The 25,125-nt window shown below is 53.4% G+C and overlaps 5 protein-coding genes across 5 annotated transcripts; 3 read left to right on the top strand and 2 right to left on the bottom strand.

Moving 5' to 3' along the window:
• Positions 1 to 7,191: 7,191 nt before the first annotated feature.
• On the bottom strand, positions 7,192 to 10,324 carry ENH_00014250 (proline synthetase co-transcribed protein, putative; the record flags this gene model as incomplete). The annotated part of the gene is made up of 5 exons (XM_013584286.1): positions 7,192 to 7,313; positions 8,346 to 8,443; positions 9,064 to 9,203; positions 9,572 to 9,717; positions 9,937 to 10,324. 5 exons carry the CDS (start codon positions 10,322 to 10,324, stop codon positions 7,192 to 7,194), a joined length of 894 nt encoding a protein of 297 aa, XP_013439740.1.
• A 2,218-nt stretch (positions 10,325 to 12,542) lies between these two features.
• ENH_00014240 (hypothetical protein, conserved) lies at positions 12,543 to 12,818 on the top strand (the record flags this gene model as incomplete). The annotated part of the gene is made up of 2 exons (XM_013584285.1): positions 12,543 to 12,669; positions 12,781 to 12,818. The coding sequence occupies 2 exons, from the start codon at positions 12,543 to 12,545 to the stop codon at positions 12,816 to 12,818; spliced, it is 165 nt and encodes a 54-aa protein (XP_013439739.1).
• A 2,300-nt stretch (positions 12,819 to 15,118) lies between these two features.
• ENH_00014230 (hypothetical protein, conserved) lies at positions 15,119 to 15,736 on the top strand (the record flags this gene model as incomplete). Its single annotated transcript, XM_013584284.1, has 1 exon — positions 15,119 to 15,736. One exon carries the CDS (start codon positions 15,119 to 15,121, stop codon positions 15,734 to 15,736), a length of 618 nt encoding a protein of 205 aa, XP_013439738.1.
• Positions 15,737 to 15,825: 89 nt separating this feature from the next.
• ENH_00014220 (hypothetical protein) lies at positions 15,826 to 18,007 on the bottom strand (the record flags this gene model as incomplete). Its single annotated transcript, XM_013584283.1, has 3 exons — positions 15,826 to 16,332; positions 16,782 to 16,831; positions 17,581 to 18,007. 3 exons carry the CDS (start codon positions 18,005 to 18,007, stop codon positions 15,826 to 15,828), a joined length of 984 nt encoding a protein of 327 aa, XP_013439737.1.
• Positions 18,008 to 19,816: 1,809 nt separating this feature from the next.
• ENH_00014210 (hypothetical protein, conserved) lies at positions 19,817 to 24,871 on the top strand (the record flags this gene model as incomplete). Its single annotated transcript, XM_013584282.1, has 8 exons — positions 19,817 to 20,372; positions 20,650 to 20,855; positions 21,063 to 21,165; positions 21,353 to 21,471; positions 21,745 to 22,385; positions 22,692 to 22,930; positions 23,160 to 23,419; positions 23,657 to 24,871. The coding sequence occupies 8 exons, from the start codon at positions 19,817 to 19,819 to the stop codon at positions 24,869 to 24,871; spliced, it is 3,339 nt and encodes a 1,112-aa protein (XP_013439736.1).
• Between the last annotated feature and the right edge of the window lie 254 nt (positions 24,872 to 25,125).

Below are 25,125 nucleotides of genomic sequence, written 5' to 3'. Positions count from 1 at the left end.
CTGTTCGATGAGTGGCACTAATTTTTGGTTAAGCAAACGTAAAGAGGAGGCAACAGATTTCGACCATTTTTAAAAATGACGCAGTGTTGGCACTAACATGCCCGATTTCCACCATCATTGAACAGTAACACGCCAACCCACCCACCGCCAACCCACCCACCGGCTTCTTAGCTGTCTGTAGCACTGGTCACATAACTGTTTATGATTCTAATAGTCTTTTGGATGTCTCTCATAGGCAACGACGGTTTAACTGGTGATTTTTCTTGTGGAACGCAAATCCGATACATCCGGAGAATTGAAGCACCCTGAGGCATGCCACACAAGATAAGGTTTGCTTTTTAGTTGATGTTCACTTCTTTAAATTAAAGAGAAGAGAAGGCGTTATAGCTATAGCATCCATAGCCGTAAGTCTCGTGTTAATAGCTCGCACTTACCGCCTCGCACAGAGAGTGACGTTCAACTAGTCTGCTCCAAATCGATTCTGTCGATGATGTCATAAAATCAGCCAGTAGTACTACTTAATCACAACTTAATCATCCCTGTATATGTTTTATGTGGCAACTGAAGAGATGAACGGGGCAATGAACGTTTGTAGCTCCAGTGCGACGGTTTCTATGTTCTGTGTGACCAATGGTCACTGTGACCCGAACACCCGCAGTGCGCACTGATCTCCTACAACGAAAGCAGATTTCGTCATATGCCTCCGTTGATAAGGAAATGTATTGATTTTAACCTCCTTAAGCGATTTTGTGTAGATATAACTGGAAAATTTGGCTGTCCAAAGAGCGGTAGGTAATCTGAATTTTTTTGGCTGCCTGTTCTGCACGTACAATTCCTTTGTTGTTGTTGCAATCTTCATATGTACGGCTCTTCCCTTCTTCTACTGAAAAAACTTGATAAATAAGACTGTTTAATGTCATATTCGAGACAATCTATCCGTCGGCAAACGTCGCACTGTCCACAGTGCCCCCGGTCACAGAAGCTGTGTTAGCTGTAGCGCGAATTCACCCAGTAATCCTACACATACTGAGGAAGGTTGCCTCTGAAGAAGCCTTGAGAATGATAACTGAGCCTCAGTTTGTCTCTTCTCGAATATTTTACTGCTCTTTTCCCACAGTTCATGTTTCAACTGCAGAACACCAACTACGATGGCCGGCTATACAGAGTAATGCAGGACCCCTCAACCTTGGTACCGAAATCCCCGAATAAAACAAGGCTCAGGTACACTTCAAAAAGCAATAAACCACAAAACTGTCACAGCAATGCAACAAGTAGATCCCCGTCAGTAAAGCAATGGTACGCTCGTCTCTACGCGTCGCAATATTCGTAATTCTGTCAGACACCACAGCAAAAATACATTTTCTTTTTCCTTTTACAATCTAGCGGTTTCCTATGCGTATTTGTCTGCATTTTGGACTTCGTCAGGCAAGGGCTCGAAGAATCCTGAACACATGAGATACGCTGGAACACAGGATAGTAAAGAATGGACATGATGTGTCAGGGGTACATTTCTCGATGGTATCACGGTTGGAAGACGTGAAGCTGAAACCGGTGGGACCATCGGAAAGGATGCCTGAGTGTAGGAGGCATTGAACAAGACTTTCAACGGCGTTGATCTCCGTCCTTAGAAAAGTTGAGGGATGTTCGTGGCGACGTTTTAGGCGGTCATTTTGGTGCGTCGCATTAGCCCGCCTCCCCCAGCAGCTTTGATACGTACCCATTTTCGTGAACCCCATCTCTGCTACTTCAAAAAAGGTTCTCTTGTCGTCCTTCCCTTCGTGTAGCACGGGCTGTCATGTTACTGTGGTCTTTCGCTTCGCAAATGGAGAAAAAATCCCCGCAGGTGCTCCAAATCCCGGATCAGCCTAACAATGTCCCTTGGTCTGCTCCATGTGTACAGTGGCTTTTGCTTCCATTCCACCCTTCCATTCAGCAGGTGCATGGCTAGTGCACCCTGAAACGCTTGATAATAGAGGTATTTACGTTCACAAATGCCGAATCAGCACGCGTACCGTGCTATTGGGTTATAAGAATATTGTACGCGGGAGCAGCCCCAAGATCTTATAGAGCTCATCTCACCTTGGCTTCTGCATATCTCTCCCATTCTGGATACATGATTTTTCCCCTGCCATTACTTACCAGAGACACCGTGTAGAAGTGGAAAGGGCCCAAGCATTTCCATACGGCTCATAAAGAGATATATCGATCACCTCCTAGTATGTTTCTCCCGCCTTACCAGGTCATGCTACGAGCTACGGTTGCAGTTTCTTTGGCGAGCCCTTAATGCGAACCATAATTGCAAGGGTCATTAGGCTTGGTCGCCAGAGGAATAAGACCCTTTGAGTGTTTACCTTCTAATTATTATGTCAATCTACGCATTCTGAATTATATGACGCCGAAGGCAATTTCCGAGCGGCTACGCCGTAGCGTAGTATTTAGAAGGTGTTGATTCTGTCCTCTGGATCTACGCAAAGCTTGACGCAGAGGGAATGAAAAGGTGGGCAGGAGCAAAGCGTGATGCTTCTGCGTTCTTACAGTATTTACTGTGCGGCCTTATTTGACAGATTGCATTTAAACGGCGGGGAAGGGACCACGATCGTTCCATGAGAGAAGCAGATGCCTGTGACAAAGCTCGTGGGTTAGTGTTTGGCTAACCCATAACCTAGGCTCTGCAGAATCCTAAAGGAAGAAACCAACACCAACGTAAAGGGTTGAACAGACAGAAGTGGCAGCAGAACTGGCAGCGATGCAAGAACCAATGAGCGCACTGATTAAATTCATATTTTTAGCCTCAAGCCATGTTTCACGTTCATTTTTTTATGGAAAATAGACAATAAAAGATCTGCCGTCGGGCTCTGGACCCCTAAGGTGGGTCCGCTTCTCGGCGACTAAGCCAGCCCTGATAAGCGGTTGGCTCTCCTAGCTAGTTGGCCTAGCCAGTTGACGGTCCTAGCCGGTTGGCGCTCATAGCTAGTTGGCTTTATCCCTTGCCCGATTGACCCGGCTTAATATGAATATTGCATTATATGGTGTTGCTTCCCCGGAATAGATCACATAGGCTTGCTATAGGCTCACTGGAGGACCATTACAGCCTCTGCACTTAAGCGCCCCTCTTCCCGAACTGAGTCGGTTCCCATAAATTGGCATTTCCAGCTGTGCTCCCTTCGACTGAGTCGCTATTGGCTAGTCCCCAAGTGATGTGTTGGGAAGTTCTATATTGTCAGCTAGTCGGTGCTATCTCATATGCTCCCAACTCCGTAAGCGTGGCCGAGTATTGCACAGCACAAAGCTCCTTGTTTCTCGTCCGATAATGTAAGGGCCACTGCCTCACCCGAGTCTGGCAAAGCTAGATGTAACCCAAATCCTCTAGTGGGATTCGTAGTCCCTGCATGTCCGCCTGAGCCTGTTGGGGTAATGCCTTGACAGTACCTTCTCCTTCCCCACTCTTGCGTGGGTCTTGTATCGCTTAAGAGGTGCTCGTAGAAGTGTCGCTGCCTCCTGTGCTGTTATGCCGGTCACCTACTTGGCAAGTAAGTGATATGCTTGCTCTGCAGGGCCCGTTGAGTCACCTTTAAGGTGCTGTTTTTCCCGCGCAAGTTCGAACAAAAAGTAGCTCACACACCGGATGCCGCCATATACGTTCGCAGCTCGTCAGACTGAAAATACCAAGTAACCTTATGCTCCGTCAACCATTCAAGTCCCAGCACTATATCATACGGAACAGGGCCTACTAGAAAATCACCACAGAATCGCTCACGTTAACCCCTTCAGGACGCGATCAATTGTTCTCCGTTAGCTAGGGTAAATATCCACTCCTTGGGAAATTTCTGCACCTTAATGTGTAGGCAGCCCACTGTTTTGGAAGGAATGAAACTCCTGGAAGCCCCCGTATCTAGAAGCGCCTCACAAGGACTCCCAATCACTTCGAAATGGAGCACTGCTGTCGTGCCCACACTACACAGCACACGCTTGCATGCTCGTCTCGTTTCCTGCACAGACCTCTCTCCACCACTGTGGCATGACGTCGCCCTTCCCTGGCTCAGCATCCTCTTCAAACACCCCGTCTTCTCCCGTAATGCCACTTCCTGTATATTGCACTGCCTCCTCACCTAATTATACCCCAATCCCCTTTGCTCATCCGATATCTGCGAACTTGCACTTTCCGCCGGCGTCGCTACACATATGTTCGATGTCCCATACCAAGCAACTGGGGGCTGGAATGGCGCTAGACTCTGCCGCTACTGCAAGCATCGAACCCTTGCCATGGGTAGTATGCCCAGCTCATTCTTCCCACACAACGGATAGGCACTCTCGTTTAAACGCACAGTCTTCGTTTTACTGGGCAGTGGCGTCCGCTGTCCAGCATAGTGCCTGTGCATTTCACGAACTTCAGGCAAACGCGTGTGGCAGACTAAACTGCTGTCTGACTGGCAAGACAAATGCCGTGGCTTGGTTTGAACGCAAGTGCGAGGGGAATTTGGCAAAAGATTGCTCCTCACAGGAACTCAACACAAGCAGCTCAGGGGAAATCTGGGAGAGTTGCGGGGGCGATTATGAGTGCCCTAGGGACCCCGCCACTGGATCCCTTAACAGCGATGCATGCCTACGACATGCTCGCCTACGAGGTGTTGCAGATGACTGCAGCACACGCTGTTACACTGCTTCATCCCACGCCAAAATGCTACAAAGCTCACGGCAGAACGAAAACCACAGTGCTCGTAGAGGAGCTAGTTCAGGCCAATCCGCTGCAGCGACTGAGTGCATTGAGTGCACTGCAAGGACTCAGGATCACACTGGCATTTGTGGGTATTGGCAAACTGTTAGCCATTCACTCATGTGAGTAGCCCTAAGGTCTGTTTTATATACGTAGCAAAGCATTGCAGTCAGACGCAATACTGGCCAGTTCCGCATCCCACTACAAGCCTCCCCATGAGGCGAAGTTGAAGAGAAAGCGACATAATCGCCCACTGCAGCCCTTTGCTACACACCTGGAGTAGATACAATCAGAGGAAATGCTAAATGCGTTAGAGTGGGAATCCGATTATTAAATCCAAAAGAATCACAAGGACAAATTTTCATTAGTTTTTGATTAGGTTTAATCTGATTATTTTAAATTAAAGTTGTTTCGTTAAAAATAGATATAACAGTATTATGTCCTGTACTTCAGTAAATATATTTGTTTCATTAATTGTAAATATTTTTATAATCATCTATGATATACGTTGTTACACTTAATATTTTACTATTTTCACCGTTGTTTATGTTTAGCGAAAGCATTTTACTAGGACAGTTTAGTTTATTCAACTGACACCGAGATACGAAAGTTAAGGTAGCGAATGGACCTCAATAGCCCCAACTGTAGACGATGAATACTCGATATACTAATGTAGATAATATTTTATTCCTTAGATAAGAGACAGTTAAGTTTATTTGAGTGGCACGGAGATTCAAAAGTCAAGGTAGAGAATGGGGATAGATACCCGAAGAGTGATACCCTGCAAACGCTCGTGCTGCTCACTCGGATGCTGTTGCTCGAACGCTCCCAATGAGTTCACGCCAGCAGCCAGTTGCTGAGCAATCTGTATCTGTTTAATAGTTGTGCCTCCTCCCGCAGCTCTTAGTCTCTGCTACTATTTAGAAAAGTGGGCTATGTAGCAGAACACTCTCTGAACAGCCCCCGCTAGTAGTCCGCCAAGCTCGGCACTGCTCATGTTGTTGAGTTTATTGCTGTATCCCAGGAATGCAACAATCATAAGCCACGCAATCAATGCTAGCCATGCAAACAAGTCCTTTATACTGGAGAAACATGTGCTCCAAACTGGACTTCGTTATCAACGCTTCACATGGCAGCGCGCAGATAGTAGCCGGAAGTACATGATAAAACCCCGCCTGGCTGAAGAGCATCCATCAGCGATCTAACCCCAAACACCAATCTTTTTACATAAACTACTTACTTGCAAATGAGGCAGGGAGCTATTTCGTTTTCCTTGGCTTCCTAATATTGCTTTCGTGCTCCGCTGTGTTGCACAGCACTGTTGTTGGACTCTCGCAAGCTTCATGAGAATGAAAAAGACCCGCGGCTAGTTTTCTGTTTTTAGCCCAAATACAGGAAGATACATCGTTATTAATCGATTTTTTACGTTGGAATAACCTTCAAGTACGGAAAAATGAGCGAAGAATTGATTGGCTGCCTAAAAGGAACTTCAGAGAAATTCTTCTTTATATATTTTGCACAAGCCATTCCCAGGAGCAAAACGGAAAGCTTGAGTTTCCAGCCCTGGAAATGCTTACCTGATAAAAGGGAACATGTTAAGAGGTTACAGCGCCGTGAAACGCTACTTACAAATTCAGCAGGATGACAGAATGCAAAAACTGTTTTGCTGCACCCCATTTGCGCGAATGTGAATAATTTCAGACACTTCTAAAAGGATTCAAGCTCTAATAAAATGGCTACCATTGCCATCCGAGGATTTACTTGGCATTTTCTGGCTATTTTGCACATAGAGTTTCTTATTCCATTCTTTTAATTAGGTAACTTAACCTGCACTGCTGCATGCATGCATTGATGCATGCATGCATTGATGCATGCATGCATTGGTGCATGCGCGCATTGATGCATGCATGCATGCGCATAAAGGCAAGCAAGCAGTTTTCGTCGAGATGCAGTCACTGCCACTTGAATCATAAAAGCAATAGAAAAGCACTGACCACTGGTCTAATTTAGCAGAGGGAAAGGAAATGGCAAAAGCACTCTGAGACAAAATGTTAGAAAAGAATCGACAAACGCAAAGCCTTAATTGCAGTAAGTCCAGATAAGTGAACAGATCGGGCCTGCATGCACTACTGCATGCATGCATGCACTGCTGCATGCATGCATGCATGCAAGAAAAGTGGCGATCACTGCGGCGTCCTGAACGCCAAAATAAAGGCAGCGCCACACCCTATTCGCAGCAGCAGCTCCTGCACTCTAGTGCTGCTGCTGCTGCTGCTGATGCTTTGCAAAATATTGTGCAGAACTAAATAGAAAAAAGGCATCTTTAGGCCACTCCGCCAGGAAAGCATATCCGCGCATGCAGCAACTGCAGCAAGAGCCGGACTGTTGCACTTGCATGCAGCAACAAAGTGCCAGGGATGCAATTTGAGCAAAATGAAACTTTCTGGAAATAAAAAACTCAACAAAAAGTCTAAACTTTAAACTTTGGGGGGCCCCCGAGCCCCAAATATTGCTGTACCTATTCGCACTTGAGTGCTGCCGTTCTGCACTGCTGTTTGCATATCTCTTGACATGCCCATGCTGAGCTCGAGGTCTTCGCCTGAAAACAAAAAAATTGAATTATATATTTATTGAAATAAGATCTATTGAATTAAATTCAATACATGTATACATTTCAATAAACTTGTGTTTCAATAATTGTGTCTTTCAATAAATACAAATATTTCAATAAATCTATATTTCAACAATTCGGTATTTCAACAAATCTAATATTTTCGTAAATCCATAATTCAATAAATCTTATTTTCATAAATATGTAATTCAATAAATATATACATTTGAATAAATTTACATTTCAATAAATACAAATTTCAGTAAATATATACAATTCAATAAATCTGTAGTTCATTAGGTGTGAATTTCAACAAATCTAATAATTTAATACATATATATTTCAATAAATCATATTTCAATAAACATATGTTTCAAAAAGATACACTTCAAAAAACCTTATTTCAATAAATTCCACTTCAAGAAATCTTATTTGAATAGATATACATTTCAAAAGAATATACTTTAAAAAATCTATTTAAATGAATCTTATTTCAATAAATCCTATTTCAACAAATATATATTTCAACGAATCATATTTCAATAAATACATATTTCAATAAATCTAATATTCCTACAAATGAAAACTTCAATAAATCTGCAGTTCAATATACCGAATACTTCAATTACTCTAACAGTTAAATAAATACAATTATTGTTTCAGTAAATTTCATTTAAATAAATACACATTTCAACAAAGCTAGATTTCAACAATCTACAATTCAGTAATTCTATATTTCAATTAGTCTAACATTTTAATAAATTAAATTTCTTCTTTTCTTTTTTTTGTTTTAATTTGCTAATTTGTCCTTTGTTGTGGTGGCAAAAAGATCAAATTTTCGCCTTTGTATCAAATTCAAATAATTCAAAGTTTTCAACTAAAAAAAAATAAATAACCCACAAATCAAACTGTAGTTAGTTGGCTCCTTGTACTTGCAATTAAATTTGTTAATTGTGTTTTATTTCTTTCCAACTACTTATTTTATTTTTCCAATTGCAAAACTTGAGAAGTCCTTCTCACCATTCAAAGCTGCAGCTATTTTCTCGTCTCGAGCTGCTTCTTCTTTTAATTCTTTCATTCTTTTGAAAGCCAAAATGGCCTCATCAACGCCTTGAGGCCTGCAGGCAAACAAACCCCAGCTCTAGGGTTTAGGGTTTAGGGTTAGGGTTTAGGGTTTAGGGTTTAGGGTTAAGCGCCACAGAACCAGAGAGCTAGGTCACCATGAAAACAATAAAAGAAAAACGAATGCAGGAGAAAACAAAATTAAAGATTTAAGATTAAATATTCTAAATTAAAAGATTTGAGATGAAATCTTTTAAATTAAAAGATTTAATTTAAAAAGAACTTCCCATATTCTTCAAAATCATATCTTAAGGCATTCAGTGAGAAGTTGTGGATTAAAAGCGGCAGCGAAAGATTCCACAAATGCACTCTGCATGCAGCACTGAAATGCATGCAAATGCCCACACATCTGTTGGTGCTTTTGGGAGGGTTTAGGGTTTAGGGTTTAGGGTTTCGGTGACTGCAAGAGCACGTCTCAGGCGTGTCCTTGCACACGCCTAAACCCCAAACCCTAAACCCTAAACCCTAAACCGCGTTTGCATGAAAAGACTGTTTTAACTCGAACTCATTTGCAAGTTTACAAACATGGAAATAGGCAGCAAAAGCCAGCAGCAGCAGCAGCAGCAGCAGCAGCAGCAGCAAATGGGCGTTTGTGCACTCCGTGCATGCGCCTCACGCGACAGTCATGAACCCTCTGAACTTCAAATTGGGACATTTATCTAAAATGAAATAAACCAAAGAAAGAGATAAATGTTTTGTCGAGTTCCAATCATCTCCGCGAACGCCGTGCTTCTGTGGCTCGCCCCCGGCGTTGACCTGTACGTACACCCCACGCGTGCAAGTTGCTGCGAACCTTTTGCCATTTTTTTCAAATTTAATTATTTATAAAACTCAGATTCAATTCATCGAGAGCCACACTCTATAAAGACCTCCAAATGTGCAAAAAAAACTTCAAAATATGTTTATATTTCATGATTTCATGAAAATATTCAAAAAATCCGAAGTATTAACATTCACACATTTATATACGCAATAACTGCATGCAGGAACGCAGCAGCAGCTGAACACTTCTGCAGTTTACCCCTCGCTAATATTACCTATCAACTTCACCGCCATGCCTTCGCTGCAGCCGCCTTGCTGCTGCTGCTGCTGCTGCTGCTGCTGCTGCTGCTGCTGCTGCTCACCTGCACCAGCACGTTGAGCTGCTTGTTGGCCTTTTCAGTTTCGCGCTGCAGCACTTCAGCCAATTTGACGGAGTCCACAGAGTCTACGGAGTACAAGTTGCGGACTCCAGTCACCAAGGCCTTCACTTTGTTCGTCTGCAGGTTTCCTGCAGCAGCAGCAGCAGCAGCAGCAGCAGCAGCAGCAGCAGCGGGAAAATTGCTTCTTTGTACGCTGCGGATTTGGGCCGCCCTGCGTCTGCCGCGGCAGAGGCCGCCGCAGCAACGAAGAACGCCACGCAGGAGCAGCAGCAGCAACACCTAACTGCTGCTGCTGCTGCAGCGGGCTGCTGCTGCTGCTGCTGCTGCTGCTGCTGCTGGTAACTTACCAATCAGATGCCACTGGTAGTCCTCGGGGAGCTTCTGTGCCTTCTCAACTAACTCAGCAACATAGTTTTCCCCGAAGTGGCGGTGGCCTGTTGCTGCTGCAGCAGCAACAGCAGCAGGAGGGTGAGTTTTGCTGACAGCAATAAGCAAAGGCGCCTTAGCAGCAGCTGCAGTGCCACTTGCTGCTGCTGCTGCTGCTGCTGCGGCTTCGAGGCTTTGCTTAGCTTCTGTGAGCTGCTGAACTACATAGGCATATTTGTCCGCTGCTTCTGCTGCAGCAGTCGCAGCAGTTGCTGCGGTGGCTGCATTTGCTGCTGTGGCTGCAGTTGATGCTGCAACTGCACTTGCTGCTGCTGCTGCTGCTGCTGCAGCTCTCAAGCTTGCTGCCATTGCTCCCCAGAGAAGCAGCAGCAACAGCAGCACCGCGGGGCTTCCGTGTCTTTGACTTGTGAAAAAAAACATTTGCAGAAACGGCGAACTAACAGCTGCTGCAGCGCAAGCAACGCAGCAGCAAACCCCTGCACACTGAATGGCCCTGGCTAGCTGGCTAGCTGGCTAGCTGGCTAGCTGGCTAGCTGGCTAGCTGCTGGGCAGCTAGCTGCTGCTGCGTCACTAGCCTGTGGAGCTACGTGGCTACCTTGGCTGCGCTGGCTGCACCTGTGGGCTCGGGTAGGCAGCAGCAGCGCGCACCTTGCTACTGTTGCTGAAGTTCCTGCTGCTGAGATCAGTGCTGCTGCTGCTGCTGCTGCTGCTGCTGCTGCAACTGGTGCTGTGGAGGGGCAAAAGCTGCGCTGAAGACAGTCAACGGGGCTCACCGAGTCGCTGCGATCCTGCGAAGCCAGAGCCCGGCGCCTGGAAGGAATTTCGGGAACTTGGAGAAAAAAACAAAGAAAAATAAACAAAATTTATGAATTAAAACAACAAATAAAGGCTGAGACACTCGAATTCGCGCGGCGAGAGCCGCGCAGCGCTGCTGCAGCTGCTGCGGCGGTTGCCGCGGCTGCAGCAGCCCGCGCTGCATGTGCGGCCGCCCGCTGGAAGCCAACGGGAGCAGCAGCAGCAGCAGCAGCAGCAGCAGCAAAACCAAACGCGCATTTGCTGTTTTGTATTTGCAGCAATTTAGATCGGGCATCGCTTGGCTGAGACCCGCGGGGCGTCAGCGGCGAGGGGAGGTGCAGCAAAGGCAGCACCAGGAGCAGCAGCAGCAGCAGCAGCGCAGCAGCAGCAGCAGCGCGTGTCAGGCACCCGCAGCACCCCGTTTTTTTCCCTAAATAGACCTTTTTAGACTTTTCGAAAACCCCCAAACTCTTCTTTTCAGAAAAGACCCCCTGCATGCAGCCGCGCTGCTTGCTGCTTCCCCAATTCTACGCCAAGACCAGAAGATGGTGCGGAGCTACAGCGCTCGTGGCCGCGGCGGCCAGCTGGGTGAGACTTTCTGTCTTTCTTTCTTTTCTGTCTTTATTTCTTAAATCCTGCTCCGACTTAACTCCATTTCTCTTCTGTCTCCTTCATTTCTCTCGTCCTGGTCTGCGGGGAGACGCATGCAGACTCCACACGCCTTTGAGGCCCTTGGGGGGCCCCTGGGGGGCCCCCAGGGTCCCTGGGGCCCCCCGGGGCCCCCGGGGGGCCCTGGGGGCCCCCGCTGCACTTGTGGAGGCCTTTTTCGGGGTGGGGCAACGCTGGGCGGGGGGCCCCCCGCTGGAAAGGCCCTGTGGGGCCCCAGGGGGGCCCCCAGGGGCCCCCCGGGGTTTGAAGTGCAGCTGCTGCAGAGGCCCCTCCTGTGCCCTGTGGGGCCCCCAACCCCAGCTGCGAGGGACCCCGAAGTAGGCAGCAGCAAAGGGGCCCCTGCTGCAGGGGCCCCTGGGGGCCCCTGTGGGGGCCCCCCTGGGGGCCCCCTGGGGGCCCCTGCACTCTTTGGGACGTCGGGCGCAAGGCTGTGGAGGAAGCGGTGGTGACCTGGCGGTGCCGGCTTTGGATTAGGGTTTAGGGTTTAGGGTTTAGGGTTTAGTGGGTGTCCCTCCTGCAGGCCGAGCGTCTCCGTACCGCCCCCGAGGCCGAGATAAGATTGTAGGCAGAAGCCGCGGGCTTGCTGCTGCTCGTTCGGGGCCTCTTTACAACAGAAGCAGGTGCTTAGAGGGTTTAGGGTTTAGGGTTTAGGGTTTGGGGTTTAGGGTTTGGGGTTAGGGTTTGGGGTTTAGGGTTTGGGGTTTGGGGTTTGGGGTTTGGGGTTTGAGAGGGGCCGGCCCTCACTTAGGTTTTGGGCTTTGGGGTGTAGGGTTTAGGGTTTTGGAGGGGCCTTCTCGCATTTAGGGTTTAGGGTTTAGGGTTTAGGGTTTAGGGTTTAGGGTTTAGGGTTTAGGGTTTGGTTTGCTGCAGATACAACTCGCGCGCGCGCGGCGGCCGCATAGGGGGCCTGGGTCGCGCGATGGCTGCGCGGCGCAGCGGGCGGCCGCAGCAGCAGCAGCAGCAGCAGCAGCAGCAGCAGCAGCAGCAGCGGTTTGGCCGGGGCCGCGGCCGCGGGGCCCGCGGCCGCAGGGGGGGGGGCCCCCGGGGGCCCCGGGGGGCCCCCCCCACTGCTGAGGGTTTAGATGCGCAGCTGGAGGCTTATATGGGAGAAGAAGTTGTTAAAGAAAGACTTGATAGAGACTTAGATGCTTATTTCAGCAGCACTGCAGCACAACCTGCTGCTGCTGCTGCTGCTGTGGCAGCAGCTCCCGAGCAAGACGCGGGGCCCAGTGAGCCGCCTGCTGCTGCTGCTGCTGTTGCTGCTGCTGGTGCTGCTGTTGCTGCTGCTGCTGCTGCTGCTGCAGTGTGGGGTCTTGAGTGTACGTGCTGCTGTGCTGCAGGCGCTATGGAGGTTACCATGGAGAACTCTGCCTTGTGAACATCCGTACGGCTTTTCTGCTGCTGCTGCTGCACGCTGCTGCTGCTGCAGCGTGCTGCTGCTGCTGCTGCAGCGTGCTGCTGCTGCTGCTGCTCTGCAGGCAGCAAAGCGTGCGTCAACTCAGCTGCTGCAGTTGCTGCGGGGAGAGGGACAGAGGGGCTCTGAAGCCCCTGGCAGGTCTTCAAGCCCGCCGGAGCCCCTGCAGCAGCAGCAGCTGCTGCTGCAGCAGCAGCAGCAGCAGCAGCAGTTGTAGTCCCTGGCAGCAGCAAGAACTGCCGCAAGTCTTCCCGAATGCCATTTTAGGTGCTTAATAAATGACAAGAGGGGCCCCACATTTGCTTCCACTCAGTTGTTGTTTAAGGGCCTCCAAAGCCTCTTTGCTGCTGCCAGGCCCTCTGTCAGGGGGCCCCCTGGGGGCCCCCCACCCCCAGGGGGGCCCCCCACCCCCGGGGGGGCCCCCCTGGGTTCACCTGGACAGGGGCCCCCGGGGGCCCCCCAAGAACCCCCCTTACTGGGGCCCCCTAGGGGCCCCTCCTGGGGGCCCCTAAAGGGGGTCCCTGTGGGGTCGCTCCCGGGGTGGCCCCTAGAGGGGGCCCCTGTGGGGCCCTTCTGGGGGCCGCTGTGGGGCCCTTCTGGGGGCCCCTGTGGGGCCCTCCTGGGGCCCCTGTGGGGCCTTCTGGGGGCCCTTGTGGGGCCCTTCTGGGAGCTCCTGTGGGGCCCTCCTGAGGCCCCACAGGGGCCTTCTGGGGGCCCCTGTGGGGCCCTTCTGGGGGCCCCTGTGGGGCCTTCTGGGGCCCCTGGGGGGCCCCTCTTGGGGGCCCCTGGGGGGCCTTCTGGGGGCCCCTGGGGGGCCCCTCTTGGGGGCCCCTTGAATTAGTTCCTGGGGGCCCCTGGCCTGTCGGCAGCCTCCGCGCCATTGGCTCGTGCGACGCATGGGGTGTACGTACACCTCAACTTGTATGATGGACACTTCGGTTTTTCTTTGAACTTTAATAACAGAAATTAAACTCAAAAACCACTTTACCCTCTCCGAGGCCCCAGGGGGGCCCCTGGGGGGCCCCAGGGGGGCCCCAGGGGGGCACCTGGGGGCCCCATGGGGGCCCCTAGGGGCCCCCATAAGGTTCCAGGCTGTGGGGCCCCGGGGGGCCCCTGGAGGGTGCCAGGGGGCCCCAGGGGGCCTCGTGCTGCACTGAGAGCCCTCGGCAGATCTAGCTGGACTGGGGGCCCCTTAGGGTTTAGGGTTTAGGGTTTAGGGTTTCAGGTGGGGGCCCCCTGGGGCCCTTGGGGCCCCCCAAGTACTTGGTGGGGACTAATTAGAGCAGCGGGGACTCAGAAAAGGGTAGTGGGGATGAGAAGCTGCTGCTGCAGCTGCTGCAGCAGCACAAGCAGCAGCAGCTGCTGCTGCAGCGCGCTGCACTGCAGCGTGGAGGGGCACCGCAGCCCCGGAGCAGCAGCAGCAGCAGTAGTAGCAACAGAAGTGCAGCAGCAGCAACAGCAGCAGTGGTAGCAACGGAAGTGCAGCAGCAGCAGCAGCAGCAGCAGAATGCGCAGGCTTGCTGCCCTCTGCTGCTTCCTTGGCTGTACAGGGCCCCTGACTCCACTTTGGGGGCCCCCAAGAAAGGGGGGCCCCCACTTGTGTACCCTTTGTCCCTGGGGGCCCCTCAAGAAAGTGGGGAGGCTAAAGTACCCTCTTTCCGGGGTCACGGGGGGCCCCCCCGTGTGGGGGCCCCCCTGTGTGGGGGCCCCTACTAAGGGGGCCCCCTACATAAGGGGCCCCCAGCAGTGGAAATGGCATTTTCCCCCTTTTTGTTTTAATTGCAACAAAAAGGAAAACAGCTAAAGTCCCATTTGCAAAGCTGGTTCTAGGGGGCCCCAGGGGGGCCCCTGGGGTCTTCGGGGCCCCCTGGGGGCCCCCGGGGCCCCTGAGGTCTGCAGCCACTGCAGGGGCCCCTGCCTCAGTTCTAGAGGAATTCTGCGGTTTCTGGCCTCAATTTTCTTTTTTTTCAATTAAATAAATCATTTAAATTGAAATATAAACAAAAGTTTAGGCAGGGGGCCCCCAGTGTCGCTACCCCCAAACGCCGGGGGGCCCCCAGACTCGAAGGCTTCCCCGCTTTCTGCGGGCCCCCCTTCACTCACCCCTTTTTGTGCAGCTGCAAAGCCAATCTAGAGCTCTATTTGTGTTTATTTCATTACAATTGGGCGGTTGGAGTGTTGGGCTTAGGGTTTAGGGTTTAGGGTTTAGGGTTTAGGGTTTAGGGTTTAGGGTTTAGGGTTTAGGGTTTGGCGTTGAACCCAAGATGGTCCACAAACACGCCTCAACCCTGCTTGGCTCCAGAGCCGCTTTTAGGCCATCCCACGAAGGCGGGGCCTTGGGGGCCCTTTGCAGCACAGCAGCTTCCACAGCAGCAGCAGCAGCAGCAGCAGCAGCAGCAGCATCTGCTGCTGCTGCTGCTGCTGCTGCTTCTCAGCAGAAACTTGTGCTGCGGCAGCAGCAAGCGAACTCAGAGGCGTTTCGTCTTCCGCGTCGCCTTCCCGTCTGGCGCCAGTCTCTCTTCCAGCAGCAGGCGCTGCAGCAGCAGCAGCAGCAGCAGCAGCAGCAGCAGCAGCAGCGGGGTTTTTCGTTTGTGCAGCCGCACTGCGTGCGGCGGGCGCTGCCGGCGAGTGCAGCAGCAATTGGCAGCAGCAGCCCTGCAGCACTTTGCTGCTTGCTGCGAGCAGCAGCAGCAAAAGGATTGAAGTCTGGGGCTTTTTGGCGAGAAGCAGAAAGGCGGCTGCTGTTCCTGGCCAACTCGCTGTCTCCTGCTGCTGCTGCTGCTGCTGCTGCTGCGCTCGCCACGGCCAGGCGCAGCAACCCGCTGCTGCTGCAGCGCCTCGAGCTCCGGGCCATCGAGACCAAAAATGTAACTAAATCCTAAACCCTAAACCCTAAACCCTAAACCTCTCTAAACCCTAGGCTGTAAACCCCAAACCACAAACCCTAGGTCTTGCTGCTGGCCAACTAGTCTCACGTGAACGGGCATCGCTGCTGCTGCTGTGGCTGTGCTTGCTGCTGCTGCTGCTGCTGCTGCTGCTGCTGCTGCTGCTGCTGCTGCTGCTGCTGCTGCAGGGCTTTGACGGGCTCCAAGCAGCTTTGCTGCTGAACGCATTTGCCCGCCTGGGATATCCAGCCAACGAGTTGCTGCCGCATTTCGCCGAAATGCTCTTGAGGGCAAGTTGCTGCTGCTGCTGCTGCTGCTGCTGCTGCTGCTGCTGCTGCTGCTGCTGCTGCTGCTGCTGCTGGTTGCTGCTGCCGTGCAGCAGGACCTTGCTGCTCTGGCTCCTGCTCCAGTATTACGCAGGAGGAGTAAACACAGCTGCTCATTTGCTGCTTGGCTTTGCTGCTGTTGCTGCTGATGCTGTTGCTGCTGCCACTGCTTTTGCTGCTGTTGTTGCTGCTGTTGCTGCTGCTGCTGCTGCACTGTCTTAGCTGTTTCTGCTGCTGCTGTTGCTGTTTATTGACTCTCTTGTGCAGCTGTCAGTATGCAGAGCAGGCGGTTCGCTGCGTTCGGTGTGGCGTAGGGTTTAGGGTTTAGGGTTTAGAGTTTAGGGTTTAGGGTTTAGGGTTTAGGGTTTAAGGTTTAGGGTTTAGCAATGCGGGGCCTTGCTGTGACTCAGAGAGACAAAGAGATGGTTTACGAGGCGCGAGCCCTCGCGTTGCTTGCTAACGCTTTCGCCAGGTAGGGTTTAGGGTTTAGGGTTTAGGGTTTAGGGTTTAGGGTTTAGGGTTTAGGGTTTAGGGTTTAGGGTTTAGGGTTTAGGGTTTGTGTTCAGGCTGAATTTTCGCCACGAGGAGGTCTTGAGGCTTCTTTGCAGCAGAGCGGAGAAGCAAATAAACGAGTGCTGCGCACAAGACGTTTCAAACTTATTTAACGCGTAAACCCTAAACCCTAAACCCTAAACCCTAAACCCTAAACCCTAAACCCTAATGCAGCCTCCCCTGAGCCCTCGGAAGGCATCAGACGCATTCAGCGCTGAAGCAGCAAACCCTAAAGCGCAGCAAAGCGCTTTCAGTTTGCCCACAGAGTCCCTAATTAGGGCTTAGGGTTTAGGGTTTAGGGTTTATCTCGCAGCCGGGAGTTTAGGGTTTAGGGTTTAGGGCTTGAGGCTCAGGCGTAAGAGCCCTGGAGGGCTTGGGGCTCCAGACCCGAGGCCCACGAGAGTTTAGGACTTAGGGTTTAGGTGTAGGACTTAGGGTTTAGGGTTTAGGGCTTAGGGTTTAGGGTTTAGGGTTTAGGGTTTAGGGTTTAGGGTTTAGGGTTTAGGGTTTAGGGTACCGTTTAGGGTTTAGGGTTTAGGGTTTAGGGTTTAGGGTTTAGGGTTTAGGGTTTAGGGTTTTGTTGAATTGGGGCTGGCGTTCTCGGTTTGCCCCGCTTCAAGGTGCTCTAGGGTTTAGGGTTTAGGGTTTAGGGTTTAGGGTTTAGGGTTTAGGTTTAGGGTTTAGGGTTTAGGGTTTAGGGTTTAGGGTTTAGGGTTTAGGGTTTAGGGTTTAGGGTTTGTATTTAGGGTTTAGGGTTTAGGGTTTAGGGTTTAGGGTTTAGGGTTTAGGGTTTAGGGTTTAGGGTAGGGTTTAGGGTTTAGGGCTTAGGGTTTAGGGTTTAGGGTTTAGGGTTTAGGGTTTAGGGTTTAGGGTTTAGGGTTTAGGGTTTGCGAGCAGGCTGCAGCGTCTGGGCCACCGCAGCGAGGGTTTGCTGGCTGCGCTGGAGCGTCGGGGTGTACGTACAGCTGGGGACATGAAGCCGCAGCACATTGCCAATTGCTTGTCTGCTGCTGCTGCTTTTAATCTGCGGGACTTTCGTGCTGCTGCAGCAATTGCTGCTGAGATTGTGAGGCAGCAAAGTGTCTTGCTGCGTTTGCTTTTCCGTCTTTGCTGCTGCTGCTTTGCTGCTGCTGCTTCTTTGCTGCTGCTGCTTTGCTGCTGCTGCTTTGCTGCTGCTGCTTCTTCCTCCTGGGCTTTTCGTGCGCTTCTCTTGCTGCTGCTTCGGCGCGCTGCTGCAGCACGTCCCTGCTGCTTTGCTGCTGCTGCGCCTTTCCTGCTGCTGCGCCTTTGCTTTTGTTGCCCTGCTGCTGCTGCTGCCCCGGCGCTGCTGCTGCTTCATTGCTGATGCATCTCTTCTGCTGCTGCCTCTGCCCTGCTGGTGCTTCCCCATTGCTGCTGCTGCTGTCCTGCTGCAGTTTCCCTGGTGCTGCTGCCGTTGCGCTGCTGCTGCTGCTGCGCTGCTACTGTTGCCGTTGCGCTGCTGCTGCTGCGCTGCTGCTGCTGCTGCTGCTGCATTGCTGCTGCTGCGGCTGCTTGTGCCTTTGCTTCCAGCCCCACAAAATCGACTCTTTCTCCCCCCAAGAAGTTGCTTCTTGCTGCAGCGCCTTAGCAGCAATGAACTCAGATGTGAGTCCCAGCTATTTGCTGCAGGGGCCCCTCCCAAGTTGCTGCATGCATGCGGGATCAAGAGAACTCCAGGGGCCCCGGGGGCCCCGGGGGCCCCCAAATCCCCCTGTGCTGCCAAAAGGGCCCCCACCAGTACCCTGTGGGGCCCCAGGGGCCCTTCAGGGTACTGCTGGGGGCCCTTTTGGCAGCACAGGCGGATTTGGGGGCCCCTGAGATTTGGTTTTATAAAAGAGCCAGGGGGGCCCCTAAAGGAGTTTTGGTGTGGGGTGTTGGCCTGTGGAAATTGCAGTCACTGCTGCTCCACCTGCCATGTCTCCTGCTGCAGCTACTGCTGCAGGTCCTGCTGCAGTTACTGCTGCAGGTCCTGCTGCAGTTACTGCTGCAGGTCCTGCTGCAGCTCCTGCTGCAGCTACTACTGCAGCTCCTGCTGCAGCTCCTGCTGCAGCTCCTGCTGCAGCTACTGCTGCAGCTACTGCTGCAGCTACTGCTTCAGCTCTTGTCGCGGCTCCTGCGGCAACTGCTGCTGCAGCTCGTGCTGCAGCTGCCGCTGCAGCTGGTGCTGCAACTGGTGCTGCTGCTGCAGGTGTTCACAGTTAAGGCTGGACTCTTTGCGTCTTTTGTTTGCTGCTGCAGCTGCGGCATCCAGTTTGCTGCTTGCTGGACTATTTTGTTAAATACAGCAGCCGCTTTTCGGGGCCCCAAGCTGTGGGGGTGCTGCATGCAGCAGCAGCACTGAGGAAGACCTGCCAACTTTGTACAGCCTCTTCTGCTGCTGCTGCTTCTGTTGCTGCTGCTGCTGTTGCGGCTGCTGTTGCTGCTGCTGCAGCTGCTGTTGCCGCTGCTGCTGCTGCTGTTGCGCCTGCTGCTGCTGCTGTTGCGGCTGCTGCTGTTGCGGCCGCTGCTGCTGTTGCGGCTGCGGCTACTCTGTGCTTGTTGCTGCTGCTGCAGCTGCTGCAGTCTCTGCTGGCGTAATCGTGCTGCTTCTGCTGCAGCTGTTGCTTGCTTCTCGCTGCTGCTGCTTCTGCTGCTGCTGCTGCTTCTGGCGCTAGGGCGAGCTCAGTGCAGGCCTCTTTGGATTTATATTTGCTGCTGACATTAATGTGAGCAGCAAATATCTTTTTTTGCAATTTCTTTGTTTGTGTTCTCTTTAGCTGCCGAAAGCCTAGAGCCCCTGGTGCTGCGCCTTGCTGCTGCTGCTGAGGCTCTCGAGCCGTCGTCGCAGGTGCTGCTGCTGCATGCAGCTGCCAAGGTGGGGCTTGTTAGCAGCTGCTGCTTGCTGCAGCTGCTGCTTGCTGCAGCTGCTGCTTGCTGCAGTTGCTGCTGCCTGCTTCTTTTGCTGCTGCCAGCTGCTTCTGCCAAGGCCCTCCCTGTGGCTGTCTCTTCTAAGTTGATTCTTTTTGAAGTGTTGCTGCTGCACCAGCAGCTGCTGTTCTTCGCTGCAGCAGAGCTGGCAGCAGTTGCTGCCAGCAGCACACTGCAGCGGCGCCTCTTGGTCTCTTTTTCTTTTGTTCATTTGCTTCTTATTCTTTATTTTTAATTATAAAATATATTTTTTAAATTTGCAAATGCATGCATGCAGCTGGGAATCCAATCTGCTGCTGTTCTTGATCCTCTGGGCACAGCTATAGCTCGGGGCCCGCTGCTGCACCGGGGGTCTGCAGCAGCAGCAGCAGCAGCAGCGACTGCTGCTGCTGCAGACGCCGAAGAGTGGCCACTTCCTGTGGGAGAGCAGCAGCAGCAACGCCCGGAAGAGCAGCAGCTGCAGCAGCAGCAACAGCTGGCAGGCTTACAACGGCTGCAGCTGCAACAGACGGAGCAGCAGCAGAAGATGCTAGTAATGCTGCTGCATGGATTTGCTGCAGCAGAAAGAAGGCATGAGCTCTGTGACAAAATATTTGACTGTCTTCTAGAGCCCCAAGACATGGCAGCTGGGGTCGAGCAAGACAACAGCAGCAGCAGCAGCAGCAGCAGCAGCAGCAGCGGCAGCAGCTTCCCGGCGTTGCCTCCTCCTGCTGCAAGTGCTGCTGCTGCTGGTCCCGTGCTGCCGCATGCTGTTGCAGCAATAGTTGCCCTTTCTCTTGTGAAACTGAAGGCCTTCGACAGGAAAGATGTGATAAGGGCTATTGCAGGTAATTCTAGCTGCTGCTTGTTGCATGCAGAGGCTGTGATGGCGTCTGACGTGACTACATTCTCGCCGCAGCAAATTACGAACATCCTTTACGCCTTTGAGCAGATCGAGCAGCACAGATGGATTGGTGGGTCGCTGGCCTTGCTGCTGAGAAGAGCAGCAGCTGTTTCGCTGCTGCTGCTGCTGCTGCTGCTGCTGCTGCTGCTGCTGGAGCGTAGCCGGCAGCCTCTGTGCCTGTTACTCCGAGAACCTCCAGCGAATGCCTGTGCGCTTCGCAGCAGCAAATGGAGCCGCAGAGAGGCCTGAGGCAGAGCAGCAAACAGCAGCAGCGACAGGTGCTGCAGCAGAACCAGAGGCGGCAGCAGCAGCAGATGCAGAAGCAGCAGCAGATGCAGCAGCAGAAAAAGAAACAGCAGCAGAGGAAGAGATGGTGCGGAGAGCTGCGGCGCGGCTGGCTGGGCATGCAACTGTTCGCATAAAGCAGGTGCTCTCACATTGCTGCTGCTGCTGCTGCTGCTGCCTTTGCTGCTGCTGTCGCTTCCACTACTGCTGCTGCTGCGGTCGCCGGATTAACTGCTGCCGCAGCAGCAGCAGCTGCTGCTGCTTCCGCTGCTGCTGTTGCTGCTGCTGCTGCTGCTGCCAGGGCCCAACGCAACACCGGATTTTCTCAAAGTTTCTATTCTGTGCGCAGCTGTCGCCGCAGCTGCTGGGCAGTGCTGCTCTCTCTGCTGCACGCGCGGCGCTGCAGCAGAGCCCGCAGCAGCAGCAGTTTCTCCTCGCAGCAGCTTTTGAAGGTGCCTTATGACTGCCTGCTGCTGCAGCCGCTGCTGCTGCTCTGCAGCAGCCCCTGCGACTCCCCTCTACCCCCCTAGCTTCCTCAGCCACCTGCGTCTGCGCTGCTGCTGCTGCCGCTGCTGCTGCTGCTGCTGCTGCTGCTGCTGCTTAGGATTGCGGGCCGCAGCGTGTCTTCTTTGCGAGCAGTGCCGGCGCTGCAGCTGCAAGGAAGTTCGGGGCTGCATGCATCGACAGCTTTGCTGGCAGCTCTAGTGGAGGGCTGGATGGTCTTTGCTGGTGCAGCACAGGAGGCCCCCCACGGCACCGTGAGGGGGCCCCCCGGGGGGCCCACTGGGGCCTGGGTTTGCCTGTGGAGGCCAAACGCGCTGTGGAGGTGCTGCTGCTGCACTGTGCTGCTGCTGCACACAAGATGGAGGCCCAGCTTTTTCTCCGTTTTGCAGTGAGGGTCTTTTCCATTCTAGCAGCAAAAATGACAAACAAGTAAATAAATACTTTAAAAGAATATTTGGTCACTTTTGCAGAAAGTACAGGGGGCCTCAAAGTCTTCTTTGTGCTGGCTCAGTTGCTGTTTGCTGCAGACGGCTACGGCTGATCTTGCTGCTGCAGGCAGCAGCTGCAGCAACGGCGGCAGCAGCAGCAGCAGCAGCAGCGTGCAGTGGGCTACGCGGCCTGCTGATGGCCTGGCCGATGCCGATGCTGCTGTTGCTGCTGCTGCTGCTGCTGCTGCTGCAGCACAAGAAAGAGTCCTGTTCTCGCGGCTGGCCCGGCTTGACGTGCCGTTCCTTATGGCATTCGCTAACGCGGTTGCTGCTCCCCGAACTTGTGGAGCTGCTGCTGCTGCTCAGCAGCAGCAGCAGCAGCAGCAGCAGCAGCAGAATGAGATCGGGTTCTTAAACTTCAGGCAGCAGCTGCAGCGGTTCTTACCCCTCACGCTGCTGCAGGAGAAAACAGCAGCCGAGGTGTACAGACACGCCGTCCCTAGGCAAGCCTGCGGAAGCCCGGCTTATTTGCTGCAGCACTGGCGAGTTTCTGCTGCAGCAGCAGCAGCAGCAGCGCAGCTGCCGGAGCCGCAGCGCGAGATGCTGCAGCACGGAAAGCTGCTGCCTGCAGCAGCCAGTGCTGCAGCAAGTGCAGCAAGTTTTCTTGTAAGGGAGCTGCGGTGTACAGACACTGCAAAAGTGCTGCAGGCTCCTGCTGCTTACGCTCGGCGGCTCATCGCGTGAGCCATTTCGTGCTGCTGCTGCCCGAGCCTTTGCTGCTTTTGCTGCTGCTCTAGCTGCAGCAAAACAACAAGTGAAGCACTAGCAGCTGCTGCAGAACCACCAGCAGAAGCTGCTGCTGGAGTGACAGAAGCAGCGGCTGCTGGGGCAACATGGTGCTGCTGCTAGCACTACTCTTTCAGAAATCTACCTAAACGCCGTGCTGCAGTTGCTGCTAGAGCAGCAGCAGCAGCAGCAGCAGCTGCTGCTGCTGCTGCTGCTGCTGTGAAATAGCTTTTATGTGCCTTTTGCCGTGTGCGTTTCAGTTTTGCCGAGCTCGCGCAGCCCGGGCGTTTCTCAACTTCTCTTCGCGAGCAGCAGCAGCTACACGCATCCCACAGGCCCAGCAGCAGCAGCAGCAGCAGCAGCAGCAGCAGCAGCAGCAGCTCCCTGGAAGCGGGGCCCGAGCAGGTGCTTAGTGCCCTCCTCAGCCCCCTCAAAGCCAACCCTGGGCTTTTCCCAGCAGCAGTATGTGCTGCTGCTGCTCGTGTCGCTATGGAGACAGGTGAGGCTCTGGCTGCTGCTGCTGCTGCTGCTGCTGCTGCTGCTGCTGCTGTGGACCTGCTGCATATTTTCTTTGTTTCCCTGCTTAGACCCAAATCTTGAGCTTGCCAGCAGCAGCAGCGCTTGCAGTTGCCCTTGTCACTCCAGCGCAACAGTGCGTTACAGCTCTCCACCAGATGCTGCTGCTGCTGCTGCTGCTGCTGCTGTTGCTGCTGCTGCTTAATTTACAGGCGTTGGGGACCCGTTGTTTCTGGAGAGAGTGCTGCGGCGGCTTGCTTGCCCAGAAGACCAGCCTGGCATTAAGCCGCCCCACAGCAGCAGCAGCAGCAGCAGCAGCAGCAGCAGCAACAGCAGGCCTGAAGAGCTGCTGCCGGCTGCAGCATTCCTTGACTTGCTGCGGGGTGCTGCTGCTGCTGCAGCTCTGACTCGCCCGTCACGGCAGGCTCTAGAGGCCCTTGTGCGAAGACACAGGGACAGTTTGCTGCAGCGAGTGAGCCGAAGGGCACATTCCTGCTGCTGCTGCTGCTGCTGCTGCTGCTGCTACTGCCGCTGCTACTGTACATCCTGTTGCTGCTGAACCGTCGACTTGAAATGTTGCTGCTGATTCTGCTGACGCTGTAGTCACTCACAGTCGTGCTGCAGCTGCAGCGGGTGCCGTTTCTACTGTTTGCGTTTGCTGCTGCTGCTGCTGCTGCTGCTGCTGCTGCTCTTGCTGTGGCTTGTACAGGCTGAGCTGTCAGCTGCAGCTATGGCACCCCTGCAACAGCTGCAGCTGTTGGAACTGCCATTCGTCGTCCGAGTGCTGCAGCAGCAAATAGCGGAGCTGCAGCAGCAGCTGCAGCAGCAGCTGCAGCAGCAGCGCGTCTGCAACCCTGCAGCAGCAGACTTGTCCGGCCTCGCAGAATGCATTTGCTGCCTCACAAGAAACGCAGCAGCGCAGCAGCTGCTCCGCCAAACAGACACGGGGGGCCCCCGTAGCTCCTTACCTGCTGCTGCTGCTGCTCATAATGAAGGGCCACAGCAAAAGGATCCCGGGGGGGCCCCCCTGGGAGGCCCCTTGGGGGGCCCCCAGGGGGCCCCCTGGGGCCCCCAGGGGGCCCCCTGGGGGGCCCCCCAGGGAGGGCCTGAGGCCCTGGGGCTTCATTTGCGACGGGCGCTGGAGTGGACAGCCGAGTTGCTTCTGTCGCTGCAGCAAGCCCAGTCCCAGGGTTTGCTGCAGCTTGTGAGCAGCAAGCAGCAGGCGCAGAAGCAGCTGCAGCAGCAGCAACAGCAGCAGCAGCAGCAGCAGATTGTGATGATCGCCACGATTGAGGCTCTGCTGCAGCTGCTGCAGGGAATTGCAGCTCTGCCGTCTCTCCAGCGAGGGGCGGATGCCATGCTCGCTGCCTTGCTGCTGCTTCAGCAGCGCGGCAGCAGCAGCCAAAACCAGCAGCAGCAGCAGCAGCAGCAGCAGCAGCAGCACAGCTTAATGTGCGACGCACTGCGTGCTGCAGCAGATGCTCTGACTGCCAATGCATGGCCCCCTGCTGCTGCAGATAAGGCACTGCGCCCAAGTGTCTCGGGCCCGCTGTCGCATCTTGCTGCTCTTGCTGCTGCAGACATCAGCGACGCAGCAGCAGCAGCTGCTGCAGCAGCTGCTGCAACAGCACGCAGCAGCAGTGCTGCTGGCGCTGTCCTGGGAGAAATCGCTGCTGCAGGGACTCTCTTGCTGCAGCAGCTAGTGATGCCGCACTACTTCCAGCTGCAGCAAAGAGATTTGGTTTCTGTGGCTGCTTGGCACGTGGCTGTGCTGCTGCAGCCAGCAGCAGCAGCAGCAGCAGCAGCAGCAGCAGCAGAGCACGTACAGGGGCTGCTGCGGGCCCTGGGAAGCCTCGCAGAGGCCCGTCGGGGCCAAACCCTCGCAAATGCGGACAAGGCTCATATGGCAATTGTCATCAGGTGAGCTCCAAACCCTAAACCCTAATTCCTAAACCCTAATTCCTAAACCCTAATTCCTAAACCCTAGCTAGTTAGTTCTCAGTGTTCAAGTGCTGCTAGAGCTGCTGCTGGCGCTACTTCGCTGCAGCTTCTGCTGCACCTGCTGCTACTGCGTCACTTTCTCTACAGCAGCTGCAGCATTTGCTGCTGCTGCTTTCGCTGTTTTCGCTGCTGCTGCAGCTGCTGCTGCAGCTGCTGCTGCAGCTGCTGCTGCAGCTG

The sequence above is a fragment of the Eimeria necatrix genome, genomic scaffold, assembly GCF_000499385.1.
Source record: "Eimeria necatrix Houghton genomic scaffold, Enh_scaff144, whole genome shotgun sequence".
Classification (NCBI taxonomy): domain Eukaryota; phylum Apicomplexa; class Conoidasida; order Eucoccidiorida; family Eimeriidae; genus Eimeria; species Eimeria necatrix.
This window is presented reverse-complemented; position numbering and strand designations above follow the sequence as displayed.